The following is a 16,981-nucleotide window of genomic DNA, read 5'->3' as shown; positions in this document are numbered from 1 at the left end:
TTGAAATAGACACCTACCTGATTGACATCTTGCCTCTTCCAGGACTCTAGTCTCCATTCTGAAAGACACAATCAGACACAAGATAAGATTCAAAAAAAGAATAAACCACTTGATTTTTAGGAGTGTTCAATACTTCATGGAAAAATACAGATACTGGAAATAACTCTCTTTTAAGACAAGTATGAATAAAAAAAGTTGCTTAAAAGGCAGAGGAACATGTTTCTTAAAAAGAATTTTAAAAGAAACCAGGCATGGTGCATGCCTGTAATCCCAGAGGCGTGGGAGGCTGAGGCAAAAGGACTGCAAGTTCAAAGCCAGTGTCAATTTATAAAAGCAAGGTGGTAAGCAACTCAGGAGACCCTGTCTCTAAATAAAATACAAAATAGGACTGGGGATATGGCTCAGTGATTGAGTGCCTCTGAGTTCAATCCCCCATACCAAATAAAAACAAAACAAAACAAAACAAAAGAATAACCAAAAAGCAAATATTTGATGTTCTCTGTGATTTATTAAGCTTTTTAGATGCTCATTTAGAAAAAATTGTTTTAAAACACTGTCTAATGAAGGAAAGACAGAATTTAAAAAGTACAATGATGACTATCTGTATGACCACAACTCATTCCAATCTTGTTTCAGAGAGTTACTAAGGCAACTGATAGCACAGTAGTCAATACAAGTTTGTTTTTGTTCGTTTTCTTTCTGTGATGGCAGTGGCTTACAAAATATTTTTACATTGTAGCTTTGAAATTCCTATGATTACTAACCCCAAATGTTTAAGATAGTATACTGACTTACTATTAAAAATCTTCAAGGATGACCCAAAAGGTTCTACCAAGAAACTTCTAGAACTAGTAAATGAATTCAGCAAAGTGGCAGGATATAAGATATAAAATCAACACCCATAAATCAAAGGCATTTCTGTATATCAGTGACAAATCCTCTGAAATGGAAATGAGGAAAACTACCCCATTCACAATATCCTCAAAAAAATAAAATAAAATAAAATACTTGGGAATCAACCTAACAAAAGAGGTGAAAGATCTATACAATGAAAACTACAGAACCCTAAAGAAAGAAATAGAAGACCTTAGAAAATGGAAAGATATACCTTGCTCATGGATAGGCAGAATTAATATTAATAAAATGGCCATATTACCAAAAGCACTTTACAGATTCAATGCAATTCCAATCAAAATCCCAATGGTATTCCTTGCAGAAATAGAAAAAGCAATCATGAAATTCATCTGGAAAAATAAGAGACCCAGAATAGCTAAAGCAATTCTAAGCAGGAAGAGTGAAACAGGCGGTATAGCGATACCAGATTTTAAACTATACTACAGAGCAATAGTAACAAAAATAGCATGGTACTGGCACCAAAACAGGCTGGTAGACCAATGGTACAGAATAGAAGACATAGAGACCAACCGACAAAATTTCAACTACCTTATATTAGACAAAGGTGCTAAAAGCATGCAATGGAGAAAGGATAGCATCTTCAACAAATGGTGCTGGGAGAACTGGAAATCCATATGCAACAAAATGAAACTGAATCCCTTTCTCTCACCATGTACAAAAGTTAACTCAAAATGGATCAAGGAGCTAGGAATCAAACCAGAGACTCTGTGTCTAATAGAAGAAAAAATTGGCCCTAATCTCCATCACGTGGGGTCAGGCCTCAAATTCCTTAATAAGACACCTATAGCACAAGAGTTAAAACCAAGAATCAACAAATGGGACGAATTCAAACTAAAAAGTTTTTTCTCAGCAAGAGAAATAATATGTGAGGTACACAGGGAGCCTACATCCTGGGAACAAATTTTTACCCCTCACACATCAGATAGAGCTCTAATAATCTCTAGAGTATAGAAAGAACTCAAAAAGTTAAACACCAAAAATAAATAAATAAATAAATAACCCAATCAACAAATGGGCCAAGAACCTGAACAGACACTTCTCAGAAGAGGATATATATAATCAATCAACAAATACACGAAAAAATGCTCACCATCTCTAGCAATCAGAGAAATGCAAATTAAAACTACTCTAAGATACCATCTCACTTCAGTAAGAATGGCAGCCATTATTAAGTCAAACAATAATAAGTGCTGGTGAGGATGTGGGAAAAGGGTACACTTGTACATTGCTGGTGGGACTGCAAATTGGTGCAGCCAATTTGGAAAGCAGTATGGAGATTCCTTGGAAAGCTGGGAATGGAACCACCATTTGACCCAGTTATTCCTTCTCCGACTATACCCAAAAGACCTAAACAGAGCATACTACAGGGACACAGCCACATCAATGTTTATAGCAGTTCAATTCACAATAGATAGACGGTGGAACCAATCTAGATGCCCTTCAATAGATGAATGGATAAAAAAAAAATGTGCCATTTGTACACAATGGAATATTACTCAGCACTAAAAATAACAAGATCATGGCATTTGCAGGGAAATGGACGGCATTAGAGCAGATTATGCTAAGTGAAGTTAGCCAATCCCTAAAAAACAAATGCTGAATGTCTTCTCTGATATAAGGGGGGTGACTTGTTGAGAGCCACAGCCAAAGGGGCCCCAGCAAACTTCCAGCTGCCAGCAAGCTTCAGACTGCCCCAGCAACATCTAGCTGATTGGCTCCTCTGCGGTGATGTTCATTGGGCTGTTTCCCTGCCCTTCAGACTGCCAGCTGATGATTGGCTCACAGCTGCCCCAGCAACATCTAGCTGATTGGCTCCTCCACGGAGCTGCTCATTGGGTGACTTCTTTGGCTCTGCCCACGCAACCCAGCCAATCGGCCTCAAGAGGAGGAGGATTGTGGGAGGAAAAGGCTGGTGTGGGGGAGAGAGGCTTGTGGGAGCCGGTGGTGGCAGTTGGGCTCTGAGGGTTTTTCCCTGGAGCTGTTTTGTTTGGCGTTTGTAGTTCTAAAAATAAAGTTAGTTTCTTTTTGACAAGTGGCTCCTGATTTGTGCCAAGCCAGACTTCGGCATTTGGTGGCTCGCACGGGGAGCAACTGAGGGTAAGTAAACTGCTCGCCCCTGAGGGCAGGGCGAGAGGATGGGGAGCCATTCTAAGTCTCCTCTTTTGTTTTGCTTCGTTTTTGTTTTAACTTTCCTGTCCCTGGAGATGAGTAAGAGGGAAGAAAAACCACTCACATCTGAGGAAAAACTATTTGCGTTTGAGGAACAGATAGGGAGAAAGGACGGATGCATATGTCAGGAGGATAGAAAGGCTGTTATAATGATTTTGTGTGGTTCCCTTTTTATTGGATTCTGTCTCGGTTTTGTTTGGCGTCATCTTGTTGGGTTGTATTATAGTAGAAATACGGGATCAGCAATTAGTAAAAAACAAACCGAAAGAGTGTTAAGTAAATTGTTAGAGGAAGGAAGCTTCCCAGTAAAATCAAGAGCAGTCAGGGCATACGTTGATGTAATACAAGAATATAGCCCATGGCTTTTTAAGGAGGAGCTGTTAGATATATCACAATGGAACCATCATGGTGAAGATTTAAAAAGAATAGAAAAGAACAACCCAGGGACTCTGCCAGTTGGCACATTGTCATTGTGGACGTTGGTATCTAGTTTGCTTAGTCCAAAGCCTTCAGTTCAGACAGAGGTAGAGGAAGAAGAAGACATATTGATTCAAGTAGAAGAGGAAGTCTCTCAAGTTAGTCAGAAAGAGGAAAAGATTCAAGTGAAAGAGAAGGTCTTTCGAGATAGTGAGACAGAGGAAGAAAGTTTAGAGCAGAAAAATCTATCAGGGGAAAATTTAAAACAGGAGACTGCTAATAAGACCCTTTTATTAGAGAGCGTAAGTGTCCAACCAACAGCACCGCCTCTACAGGAGACTGCTACTAATAGCATTCTATCACCAGAGGGCATAAGTGTTCAACCAACAGCGCCACCTCTACAGGAGACTGCTACTAACAGCACTCTATCACCAGAGGGCATAAGTGTCCAATCAACAGCACCACCTCCATATGCTAAGAGACTCCCAACCCCCGCAGTTGATAGTTTGGATCCTGAGACAGGATCTCAAGTATGCCCTGTATTTGAGGTAGGAGGGCAGCGAACTTACCAGGGTTTAAATTTCAAATCAGTGAAGGAGCTAAAAGAGGCTGTAGCAACCTATGGTCCTCAAGCACCCTTCACTGTAAGCTTGGTCGAATCCATTACCAACTTAAGCATGACGCCAGCAGATTGGGCTAGTTTGTGTAAAGCTGTGCTAAATGGAGGACAATACCTGTTATGGAAGGTTGCCAATGAGGAATTTTGCAAGGAGACGGCTAGTCGAAATGCAGCAGCTGGTTATCCTCAGAGAAATCTAGATATGTTGTTAGGAAAGGGACCTTATGAGGATCGGCAGCAACAACTTGCATATGATCCTGGTGTATATTTACAAATTGCTGTAGATGCAGTTAGGGCATGGAAGTCTTTACAAGAACCTGGAGGTTTACAAGGTCAATTATCTAAGATAATACAAGGAGCTAATGAACCTTACGCTGAATTTGTAGATAGGCTTATTCAAACAGCTACCAGAGTTTTTGGGAATACAGAACAAGCAATGCCATTTATAAAACAACTGGCTTATGACCAAGCGAATCGTTGGTGTAGAGATATCATTAGACCATGGAAACAGGAAGATTTAAACACATATATTAAATTATGTAGAGACATTAATGAACAAGGGCAAATTGTGGCAGCTGCAGTAAAACAAGCTTTAGATGCCAGAGACATTAATGAACAAGGGCAAATTGTGGCAGCTGCAGTAAAACAGGCTTTAGATGCCAGAGACATTAATGAACAAGGGCAAATTGTGGCAGCTGCAGTAAAACAGGTTTTAGATGCCAGAGACATTAATGAACAAGGGCAAATTGTGGCAGCTGCAGTAAAACAGGCTTTAGATGCCAGGCCAAGAACATGCTACAATTGTCAACAAACAGGACATTTTAAAAGGAATTGCCCCATAGGAGGAGGGTTTAACAAAACTAGGTATCAAACAAGTAGAATACCGGGTATTTGCCCACGATGCCGTAGAGGGAGACATTGGGCTAATGAATGCCGTTCTCAAACCACCATAGAGGGTACTCCATTATATTGGGCTAATGAATACCGTCCTCAAACCACCATAGAGGGTACTCCATTATCAAAAAACGAACAAGGACAAGGTGTTTATCCACAATATCGTGGACAAAGGCATCGGGCTCCGTTGCCAAAAAATGGACAGGGGGCCCCAATGCTCCGGGGCCCCAAACCACAAATATACGGAGCACTGGAAGAACCCAGCAACCCCAGCAACCCCATCAGGGTAGTGCCCAGCACATCAGATCCCTCATCAGACAAACCAGAGGGAGCGCAGGGTTGGACATCTGCGCCTCCACCAAATCAGTACTAACTCCAGAGATGGGAGTTCAAATCATTCCCACAGGGGTAAAAGGACCTCTTCCCAAAGGAACAGTAGGCTTATTATTGGGACGCAGCTCTTCTACTCTAAAAGGACTTTTGATAAGTCCTGGGGTAATTGATTCCAATTATGAAGGTGAAATAAAAATTATAGCCAGTTCTCCAAAGGGTATATCAGTAATTTCACCAGGAGATAGAATAGCACAGTTACTAATAATACCAAGCCTACATGATAAATTTTCCAGTCATGTTGTAGAAAGAGGTTCCAAGGGATTAGGCTCCACAGGTGTAGATTGGGCTATGCTTTCTTTAAATTTAGATTCTCGCCCCATGCTAAAACTAAATATTCAAGGACATGAATTTAATGGGCTACTGGATACAGGTGCAGATCTTAGCATCATCTCTCGTCAAGAATGGCCAAAACATTGGCCATTACAACAAGCCACTCAATCGCTTCGAGGCCTAGGAGTGGCGACTAATCCCGATAGAAGTGCAATGCTATTAGATTGGAAGGATCCTGAAGGATGTGAAGGAACTATACAGCCATATGTATTGGATCATCTTCCCGTAAATTTATGGGGACGAGATGTCTTAGATCAATTAGGTTTGACATTAACAAATAATATCAATCAAAATGCACCCACTATTATGGCTAGACAAGGTTTTAGGAAAGGAAAAAGATTAGAAAGACAAGAACAATGTATAGCAGCACCAATACAAATAGATCAAGGAACAGACAGACATGGGTTGGATTTTCACAAAGGGCCACTGAGACAATAAAAATTACATGGAAATCAGAAAGACCAGTATGGGTTCCTCAGTGGCCCTTGACTAAAGAAAAGACACAAGTAGCCCATGATCTGGTCAAACAACAATTAGCGGAAGGACATATACAACCTTCTGTATCTCCCCATAATACTCCCATTTTTGTCATCAAAAAGAAATCTGGTAAATGGAGATTACTGCAAGATTTAAGAGCCATTAACAATGAAATGGTCATTATGGGACCTGCTCAATCGGGGATTCCTCAATTGTCTGCTTTGCCAAAAACCTGGTATGTTTTAGTTATAGATATTAAAGATTGTTTTTTTTCAATTCCAATTCATCCTGAGGATAGTCCACGTTTTGCATTTACTATCCCTGCACTAAATCATGAAGGTCCTGATCAGAGATATGAATGGAAAGTACTCCCTCAAGGGATGGCTAACAGCCCAACTATGTGTCAAATTTATGTTAACAAAGTAATCCAGCCACTTAGAAATCAAAATCCTGAACTACAAATATTTCACTATATGGATGATGTGTTATTGGCACACAAAGCTAAAAACACATTGCTAGAATGTTATGCCACACTTACAAACTTATTAAAAAATTATAATCTAGAGATAGCAATAGATAAAGTACAATTAAATTTTCCAATTAATTATTTAGGAGTTCTATTATCCTCAACCATGGTCCGTCCACCAAAAATTCAAATACGAGTAGATCAACTCAAATCACTTAATGACTTTCAAAAGTTATTAGGAGACATAAATTGGATAAGGCCTTATCTAGGTATTCCAACAGGAGAATTGGGACCTTTATTTGATATCCTAAAAGGTCCATCAGATCCAAATTCACCCCGAATGTTAACGCCTGAAGCAAGAAAGGCATTAAAAATCATTGAAACATATATGGAAAATATGCATTTGGATAGAATTGATATAAGTTTGCCTTTATTATTTATTGTACTACCAACAAAAAATATTCCTACAGGAGTATTTTGGCAAGAAGGTCCATTATTATGGATACATTTATCTTATTCTCCTAACACTATTCTTACTAGGTATCCTGAGGCTGTAGGACAATTAATACTCAAAGGAATAAAAACAGCAAAGGCAGTGTTTGGAATTTCTCCCCATAAAATTATTACTCCATATACTATGAATCAAATTGATGAATTAGCTAATGAGTTAAATACTTGGGCAATAATAATGTGCAAATCTAATGTTTCATTTGATAACCACTTACCATCTAATCCTTTATTGTCTTTTTGGTCATTGCATCCTGTAATTTTTCCAAAAATGACAAGAAAAACACCTATCATGAATGCTCCAAATATATTCACTGATGGGTCAAATAATGGTACAGCAGCAATAGTTACACCTGATCAAGCTTTTACATTTTTAGTACCCAAACAATCAGCTCAAAAGGTAGAGCTTAATGCAGTATTACAAACTTTTGTGATGTTTAAAGATTCTGTATTTAATTTATTTTCTGATAGCCAGTATATAGTTAATGCTATAGTATCCCTTGAAGATGCTGGTAGAATTTCCCCTTCTTCTACTGTTTTCTCTTTGTTTTCCACTATACAAAGTTTAATCTGGGACAGAAAAGATCCATTCTTTATAGGACATATCAGGGCACATACAGGATTGCCTGGAGCCCTTAGTTTAGGCAATGATTTAGCAGATAAAACTACACGTGACATACATATTTTCTCTGTACTAGAAGAAGCTATAAATTTTCATGAAAGATTCCATGTCAATGCTAATACTTTACAAAAGCGTTTTAAAATAACTAAGGAACAAGCTAGACAAATAATAAAACAATGTCAAAATTGTGTGACCTTTTTACCACAAGTTAATCTTGGAGTCAATCCTAGAGGATTGATGCCTAACCATATTTGGCAGATGGACGTCACACACTTGCCAGAATTTGGAAAATTAAAATATTTGCATGTTACAATTGATACTTCTTCTGGATTTTTGATGGGCTCCCTTCATGCCGGCGAAAAAACTAAAGATGTTATAGCTCATTGCTTACAAAATTTTGCCACTGTGGGCATTCCAAAACAGTTAAAAACAGATAATGCCCCTGGTTATACGTCTACTTCTTTTAAACAATTTTGCTCATCATTTGGCATTACTCATATAACAGGAATCCCATACAATCCACAGGGTCAAGGCATAGTTGAAAGAGCTCATCAAACTATTAAAATGTACTTATTAAAGCAAAAAGATGGAATTGGGAAGGGGTATATATTCCCCAAAGATAAACTTAAAATAACGCTTTTTACTCTAAACTTTTTAAATTTGGATTCATCAGGACTTAGTGCTGCAGAAAGGCATATGTGTCCAAAAAATGTACATAAGCCCAAGGTACTTTGGAAAGATATTCTAACAGGACAATGGAAAGGTCCTGACCCAGTAATTGTCTGGAATCGGGGGTCTGTTTGTGTGTTTCCACAGGAAGAACAGCAGCCGATTTGGATTCCAGAGAGATTAACCAAGGTTCTGACCCAGAACAGCAGCCGATTTGGATTCCAGAGAGATTAACCAAGGTTCTGACCCAGTGATTGTCTGGAGTCGGGGGCCTGTTTGTGTGTTTCCACAGGGAGAACAGCAGCTGATTTGGATTCCGGAGAGATTAACTAAAATCCTGACCCAGTGATTGTCTGGAGTCGGGGGTCTGTTTTTGTGTTTCCACAGAGAGAACAGCAGCCGATTTGGATTCCAGAGAGATTAACTAAAGCGATTTCTACAGACCAAAAAGAAGATGATTTAGCTCAAATCCATAATAGCTGATATCCAAAACTCCAATTTGGCTATCCTTACATCTGCGACAGAACCAGGATGCTTTTTTCAATATCTATTTTATTATTGCCCTTTCCCATATCATGAAGTTCTATTTTATTTTTTTTGAGCTCATACAGACCTAGGTTAATGTTTTGCTGATCAGTTCTATTTTTTTTTGACTATAGAGTTTTTAAACATTGCAATAGAGATTGTACCTGTAAAAAGTTATAAGGCCTTTACTATTGTGTTATGTGTTGTATGTATTATATTATGTGTGCACACTTGTGTTTTGTGTTATATGTTTGAATGTACGTATGTCCAATGTACATATTTCTATATATCATATATGATGAGCGCTCATGAAAAGATGGATCCAAATATTTTTTTTTTATTCACGTGATTTAAATGGTTTAATTTAAATTGGGTAAATAACTGTTAAGAATTGTTTTAATATGTAAACAAAAAGGAGGTTAACAGATCTGTTTGTTTACTCTCACCTTTAGTTTTCATTATATTTAATAATTCTCTTCACTATAATATAAATTGTTAAGAAAATTGTTTTCTTTTAGTGTCTTCTGGAATGTTACCTAATTTTTTCTTTAGCCATTATTGCCAGAATTTCTATCTTCATCCCAGTGCCGATGAAGATAATATAAATTGTTAAGAAAATTGTTTTCTTTTAAGAAAATTGTTTTCTTTTAGTGCCTTCTGGAATGTTACCTAATTTTTTCTTTAGCCATTATTGCCAGAATTTCTATCTTCATCCCAGTGCCGATGAAGATAATATAAATTGTTAAGAAAATTGTTTTCTTTTAGTGTCTTCTGGAATGTTACCTAATTTTTTCTTTAGTCATTATTGCCAGAATTCCTATCTTCATCCCTGTGCCGGTGAAGATAAAGATAAAACTAATCTACAGTTTCTGCAATAGCCATCACTGAACTGCTTACAGAACTTGCACTGAACTGCTTACAGAACTATGTGTCACTTGTATGCATTGTGAACTATCTGTTGGTGCAACGACTTGTGGTAGTGTTGGGGTATTTTTGCTGATGATATCATCGGTGGTACAATTTTCCCAAAAGGAGCCGTCAATTGACTTGGTATATCTTCCTCCCTTCTGCTTGTCATGATCATTCAGCTAAAATTTGAGGGTCAACAGAGGTGAGGCAAAGAACCTCACCCCCCCCCCCCCCCCCCGCTGAGACCTCTCCACAGGTGTGGCTGTATACTGGACCGGTAGTCAATGACGGGTAAGATCCAATTACAATGGTACCAACCTAAGACAGGAGGCTGACGCCCTGAGGTCAGCTCATCCGAAGACGGGTAAGGACCATATGTATTGGACAACCTAAGGCAGGCACGGTCCATAAGCCACATGCTTGTTGTTTAAACAGAGAGGGGGAGATGTTGAGAGCCACAGCCAAAGGGGCCCCAGCAAACTTCCAGCTGCCAGCAAGCTTCAGACTGCCCCAGCAACATCTAGCTGATTGGCTCCTCTGCGGTGATGTTCATTGGGCTGTTTCCCTGCCCTTCAGACTGCCAGCTGATGATTGGCTCACAGCTGCCCCAGCAACATCTAGCTGATTGGCTCCTCCACGGAGCTGCTCATTGGGTGACTTCTTTGGCTCTGCCCACGCAACCCAGCCAATCGGCCTCAAGAGGAGGAGGATTGTGGGAGGAAAAGGCTGGTGTGGGGGAGAGAGGCTTGTGGAAGCCGGTGGTGGCAGTTGGGCTCTGAGGGTTTTTCCCTGGAGCTGTTTTGTTTGGCGTTTGTAGTTCTAAAAATAAAGTTAGTTTCTTTTTGACAAGTGGCTCCTGATTTGTGCCAAGCCAGACTTCGGCATTGACTGAAAATGGGATAGGGAGAAGAGCATGAGAAGATTACCACTAAATAGGGAAGAGAGGTGGGAGAGAAAGGGAGGGAGAAGGGGAATTGCACGGAAGATGGAAGGAGACCCTCATCATTATACAGAATACATGTATGATGATGTGAGGGGGAAAAAAAAAGAAGTGTGTCACATCAGATTGGGTAGAGAGAAGTTTTGGGAGGGGAGGGAAGGAGAAGGGAGGAAGGGAAGGACAGTAGAATAAAATAGACACTAGTATTGCTGAATGTATATACGTGACTGTATGACCAATGTGATTCTGCAACCTGTACACTCAGAAAAATGAGAAATTATACCTCATTTGATTCAAATGTATGATATGTCAAGATCATTGTACTGTCATGTGTAACTAATTAAAAAAAAAAACAGGGCTGGGGATGTGGCTCAAGCAGTAACGCGCTCACCTGGCATGCACAGGGCACTGGGTTTGATCCTCAGCACCACATAAAATAAAAAAATAAATAAATAAAGATGTTCTGTCCACCAAAAACTGAAAAATAAATATTAAAAAAAATTCTCTCTCTTTAATAAAAAACATATTATTTATAATAAAGTTTTCTCAAAATCATTTGGATATAGAAAAAAGCCTATAATTTGAAAAGTGATTATTAAAAAATTATTTCAAAATGTTAATTTTAGTTTTACTTTCAAATATAATGTTTATAAAATGATAAAAACAAATACTTATACCTTTCAAAAACTCATCGTCAAATTGTTGAGCTGATACTTTTTGGGGATACTTGATTCCAGCTCCCCAAGTGACTAAAGGAGTCAAAGTCTCTGAAGGATGACCAGCCCCGTGAGAACCTATAAATAAGGCATCAAGAGTAATAAGACACATATAAGAACTTATCACTATTTTAAAAATACCTTGTTTTAAAGAGTTAATCCATATATCACCAATTCTAGCCACCACATTCTAAATGCTTGTAGATTTTCAAAACAATTAGTTTGAAATATTCCCATAAGTCAGAGCATGAAAACAAACAAGTAAAAACAAAAACAATAATAAAACAAGAATGTCTGCTGAGTAACTTATTGAAAGAAGAAAAATTAAAATAATAACAGGAAATGACGGAGAAGCTGTTCCTATTACCAGAGTAGTATGGAGAACAAAGAACATGGGAGGGCTCCTTGAGGGAGTAACCACTCAGACTTGGAGCAAGCAGTACAGGCTTCTGCAGAGAACAGCAAGGTATATGGATAAAGCTGGTATAGCTAAAAGAAATCCTTCATAAAGTAGACCCAGACACTAGGATTCTTTCATGTGATCTGGAGGTCCACACCTCATCTTGACATTCATTATTTCATTCTCTTGAGTACACAGTACTTTTGCCTTGGGAGTCTAACAGGCAACACAGGCTTATTTCAGATAGAATTTTAGCAGTTCTAGGCCCCTCAGTAATACTGTCCTAATATCACCCCTTTATCATCACATACGGTAAATTCTAGGCAGACAGATATTTCTTTTTTTTTTTTTCTTAAAGAGAGAGTGAGAAAGGAGAGAGAGAGAGAATTTTTAATATTTATTCTTTAGTTCTCGGCGGACACAACATCTTTGTTGGTATGTGGTGCTGGGGATCGAACCCGGGCCGCACGCATGCCAGGCGAGCGCGCTACTGCTTGAGCCACATCCCCAGCCCCCAGATATTTCTTCTCCATACTTTTTTTTTCCTAGTTTTTCATTTGTAAATACTTCTTCTTACAATTAGGAAAAAAAAAGATTCTTTACATAAGATCATTCTTTTTCCACTAACATTTTAAGGGTATGACTACTCTGTGCTAGCCACTTTACATGAAATAAGACACCTAATCTTCTCAACATTATAAGATACCTACAAACTACATTATTCACTATTTTACCTGTAAGGTACGTATCACTTAAAGAGATACTAACCCCAGTCTGTCATTCCATGGTCAGAGGTAAAAATAAATGCTGTTTTTCCATCATTTCCATAAAAATTTTGAAACATGGAGACAATTTCTTTTACTCTATCATCAACTATTTTAATGTTGTCTTTATACTCCCTGTTTATAAAGAAGCAGAAGAGCAAATTAAATTAACTTGAAGAGAAAACATTTATTCAAAAATGGACTCTTTACATTCAATGTTAGGAATTCATAAAATCCTTTAAGTCTTTAATAAAAATCAGAGCTCTTTAGATTATGAAAAATAATTTTTTCTCCTTTAAAGAACAAAAGAACCTGAAACAGTTTTAAAAGATGGTTTAAAAAGAGGTACTGATTAGCACATATATTTTAATGAACTCTTTAGGTCCCAAATGAGATAACGATGACTTCATATTCTCTGATAATATAAACTCTGCTGTTCTGATTATCAGAATAGATAAGTGTCACTGTTTCAAGGATAGAATGTCTTCATCCTAAAAAGAGTCTGAGATGTCTTGAGCAAATTATATTTAATCTTTCCAAGCAGTTGAACAAAGATGTTCTCTTTGAATATATCAATCAATTAAACAATACTGGCAGTTATTTCAATATACTTTATATTTTTATTAGATGTATCAATACAAATTCAAAATAAGGAATAAAAGAGATTTCTTTCTCTTATGCTCTGCCAAAGTGAGAAAAAAATTTGCTACTATATATAAAGACTGCCATTAAAATATATAGAAAACTTTATATCATTATTTGCTAGATACAATGCAATGAAACACACAAGGAATTACATCTTTTTTGTGATGTCAAAATTAACATCATAAAAATACTTTTTATTTCAAGATTAATTGATAAATTTCTAAAATATAGATATTTTAAATGAAATATTTTTCTTTGCCTTGATAATGAAAAGAATATGTACAGGAGATCTTATTTTACAAGTAACACAACTATAACACATGTAATTTTAACTACTCTACAATTTTTTAATTTTTTGGTATTGGGGATTGAACCCAGGGGTGCCTTACCATTAAGTAACATCTCTTATGCTTTTTATTTTTTGAGACAGGGTCTTGCTAAGCTGCCTAGGCTGGCCTTGAATTTGTAATACTCCTGCCTTAGTCTCCCAAACTTCTGGGATTACCACCCATCTTATATCTCATATAATTAAGAATTTGCTGTATATTATACTAGTTCTTTAAAATATTAGCTCTTTGTTTTAAAAACAAAGAAAATGGCATAATAATTTAGAAGTTCAAGGGGCATAGCGATTTCCCTCAAACAAAAAAAATCAAATTGAACACATTAAAATTACCTTGATGATGGTCGGTGGGCATGTCCATTTGTATCGAGTCCTAATAAATGTAAGAAAAAAACTACCTTTTCTTCATTTACTTTAGAAAACAAAGATTGATTGTTTCTGGCAGCATGAAAGAAGTCCTATATATAACAAATCAGTTTAAAAATTAGTTCATTTATTTTATTTAAAAGCTAACAGAAAGGAGATCTTAATTTTATGAAAACTTAATATCACTGTTATGACACACCCAACTTAATAAAATATAACAGGTTGAAGAAAAATTTCAGCGAGAACCAAAAATAGAACTGATTTATTATTTTTAAATATATTCAGAGCTGAACCAGTTCTCTTTCTCCTGTCCGCTACCATTCTAGTCCAACCATAATCTCTCATTAAGAACACTGTGAGTAGATTCCTAAATACTTTTTTACCTCAGCAAGAATCTGTTCTTCACACTATAATAGAAAAATATCCACTTAATGAAATAAAATTCAAAAGTTATTTATTGCATAATGAAAAACTGGATTCCTGACCCCTTCCAAGACAAATGATTCATCTTATACTCATATACACATGAACATATATGCAAATACCCATGGAAAGTACTTTTAAGTAATTTTAAATAAGCCAACTGGCTATACCAAAATATATCATTGTTGTTTATATAAATGCCTCCAACTGTAGAAAATGTTAATTCTTTTGTATCAAGGATTTAACCCAGGGCATTTAACCACCAAGCAACATCCCCAGCCCTTTACTAAGTTGCTGAGGCTGGCCTCAAACTTCCAATCCTCCTACCTTAGCCTCTTAAGTCTCTGGGATTACAGGAATGTGTACCACACCTGGTTAGAATATGTTAACTTTCAACAAGCAATGTTTAATTTTTCAACAAAGCTTTGAAGCATTGAAGTTTTTTTTCTCAAATAATTCTTCATTATTATAAACGTTAAAAATATAAATGGGGGTTGGGGTTGTAGCTCAATTGGTAAGAGCATTTGCCTTGCACGTGTGAGGCACTGGGTTCGATCCTCAGCACCATATAAAAACAAATAAATAAAATAAAGATTTTATGTCTGTCTACAACTAAACAAGTATTAAATATATACGTATATATATATATATATACGTATATATGTGTGTGTGTGTGTATATATATATAGTGCTATTAGAGAAATTGATCAAAAGTAGGAATATTTTTTTTTTAACCAGGCTTACACGTATATAATTCTAGCAACGTGAGAGGAGGAGGTAGGAAGACTGCAAGTTCAAGACAAACCTTCAGTAACTTAGTCAGACACTCTTATCAAAATTTTTAAAATAAAATAAAGAACTAGGATGTAACTATTGGTAAAGTGCCCCTGGTTTATATCACAATTAAAAAAATAAATAGAAAAGGCTGTCTTAGAAAATAAATTTTTAATATATGTAAATTTCTACCATACTCCTCAAAAGTATACAGCTATTTCCCATCTTTCCTATACATTCTTCCTAAACCCTAAGAACTTTTAAATCTAGATGGGAATAACAAGTTTTTTTTAAAAAAGGAGTTAAATTCTAAACTTATAATTGAAAGCTAACAAGCAAAAACTGAGCAACTAACTTGAATTAAATTTCTAATTTCATGACTAGTAAAAAGTAATCAGCTATGTAAAAAGTGCTGTTCATTCATACATAGACAGAAGATTTGGGAAGCTATGAGATATGAATCTGGTAGAGCTCAACCTGTTTCTCAGTGCTAGATTCCCATTGTCTTTTAAAAGTTGATCTGCTGGATATAATTAGTAAAATGTGCTCCTAGCTTCTTTCCCCTCAATATAATCTCTTAAACCCATCAGCCTCTACTTTGGCTTTTTTTTTTTAATACTCATAAGTAAAACTATTTTATTTATTTATATTTTTATTGCTGTATTATTATTGTACATAATGGTGGGATTTGTTGTTACATAGTCATATATATTCATGATATAACAATATAATTTGAATAATATCATTCCCCAATATTTTCCTTTACCTTCCCCTCCTCTCTCCTCCTGATCCTTTGCTTCTATTGAGGTCCCTTTGATTTTTCTTGAGAACTCTCCCCACACTTTTATTTATTTATTTATTTTTTGGTTGCTCAAAACATTACAATGATCTTGACATATCATATATCATACATTTAATTCAAATGGGGTATGAATTCTTATTTTTACCACATGTAGAAATTGCAGGATCAACTGGTCCATTTTGCATCTAAAGCATTCATTCATTTCTGTACTCAACTAGTACTTACTATGCATTGAGGGAGACTCCTTAAGACTCATCCAACATATAGTCTCCCTGTTTACTTGAGTCAAAACCTTTGATTTTCATGGGACACGGCAATTCTCAAAACTTAAAACCTACACATTTTCTCCTTTTTTACAGTTAGATATGCCTTGTGGTTGTGACCCATGAGATATGAATCAGACATTTCAGTCAAATAGCTATGTGAACCTTAGGTTCTTTGAAATAAATATAATTCAGTAGGAGAGAAGGTCCTTTTTGATTCCTTTGACAGATGGCCTAAACACTGAAATAACAGTTGGAACTCCAACATTACCTTAGATCATGAGATGACCTTGAAGATAACTTGGGCTCTAGGAATGGAGAACTTTCAGAGACTGGATCTTATTGATACTGTGTAGCATCCTAGAGGGCTTCAATCCCTCACTGCTGACTTCTGTCTTATAGAGACAGAAGTAAACTTTTAAATTATTTTTTTCCTATTACACCTGACTGAATATAACCTAAGTTAATGCATGTAACTATGTACCAAACAATTTCCTGATAGATAATAATAATATATATAAAATGCAATGTATATTTTATATATTACTATATATTATATAGAAAATATAATACAAAGAGAGAATTGAAGGGGAATATGTAACATATCAACAATCTCAGTATAGCATGATAAAA

At 36.5% G+C, this 16,981-nt stretch overlaps 1 protein-coding gene and 1 long non-coding RNA gene across 10 annotated transcripts in view; one reads left to right on the top strand and one right to left on the bottom strand.

Annotated features, from left to right (window-relative positions):
• The window catches only part of Pign (phosphatidylinositol glycan anchor biosynthesis class N), a 120,174-nt gene that overhangs the window by 87,068 nt on the left and 16,125 nt on the right, over positions 1 to 16,981 (bottom strand). For all 9 annotated transcript variants that reach the window (XR_005727948.2, XM_078029928.1, XM_078029924.1 and 6 more), the window contains 4 exons: positions 14,054 to 14,178; positions 12,737 to 12,867; positions 11,530 to 11,646; positions 18 to 58 (listed from right to left, as the gene is read on the bottom strand). Coding sequence is in view for 8 of the 9 variants with exons in the window: in XM_078029928.1 (XP_077886054.1) it covers positions 18 to 58; positions 11,530 to 11,646; positions 12,737 to 12,867; positions 14,054 to 14,178 (414 nt within the window). In the remaining variant the exon portion in view is untranslated. The remainder of the gene's footprint in view (positions 1 to 17; positions 59 to 11,529; positions 11,647 to 12,736; positions 12,868 to 14,053; positions 14,179 to 16,981) is intronic.
• On the top strand, positions 2,548 to 10,761 carry LOC144369765 (uncharacterized). The gene is made up of 2 exons (XR_013429508.1): positions 2,548 to 3,012; positions 8,626 to 10,761. It is a non-coding gene; the product is annotated as an uncharacterized LOC144369765 (long non-coding RNA).

Source organism: Ictidomys tridecemlineatus, chromosome 13 (genome assembly GCF_052094955.1).
Source record: "Ictidomys tridecemlineatus isolate mIctTri1 chromosome 13, mIctTri1.hap1, whole genome shotgun sequence".
Classification (NCBI taxonomy): Eukaryota; Metazoa; Chordata; class Mammalia; order Rodentia; family Sciuridae; genus Ictidomys; species Ictidomys tridecemlineatus.
Note: the sequence above shows the minus strand (reverse complement) of the source record. Positions and strands in the feature narration are given on the sequence as shown.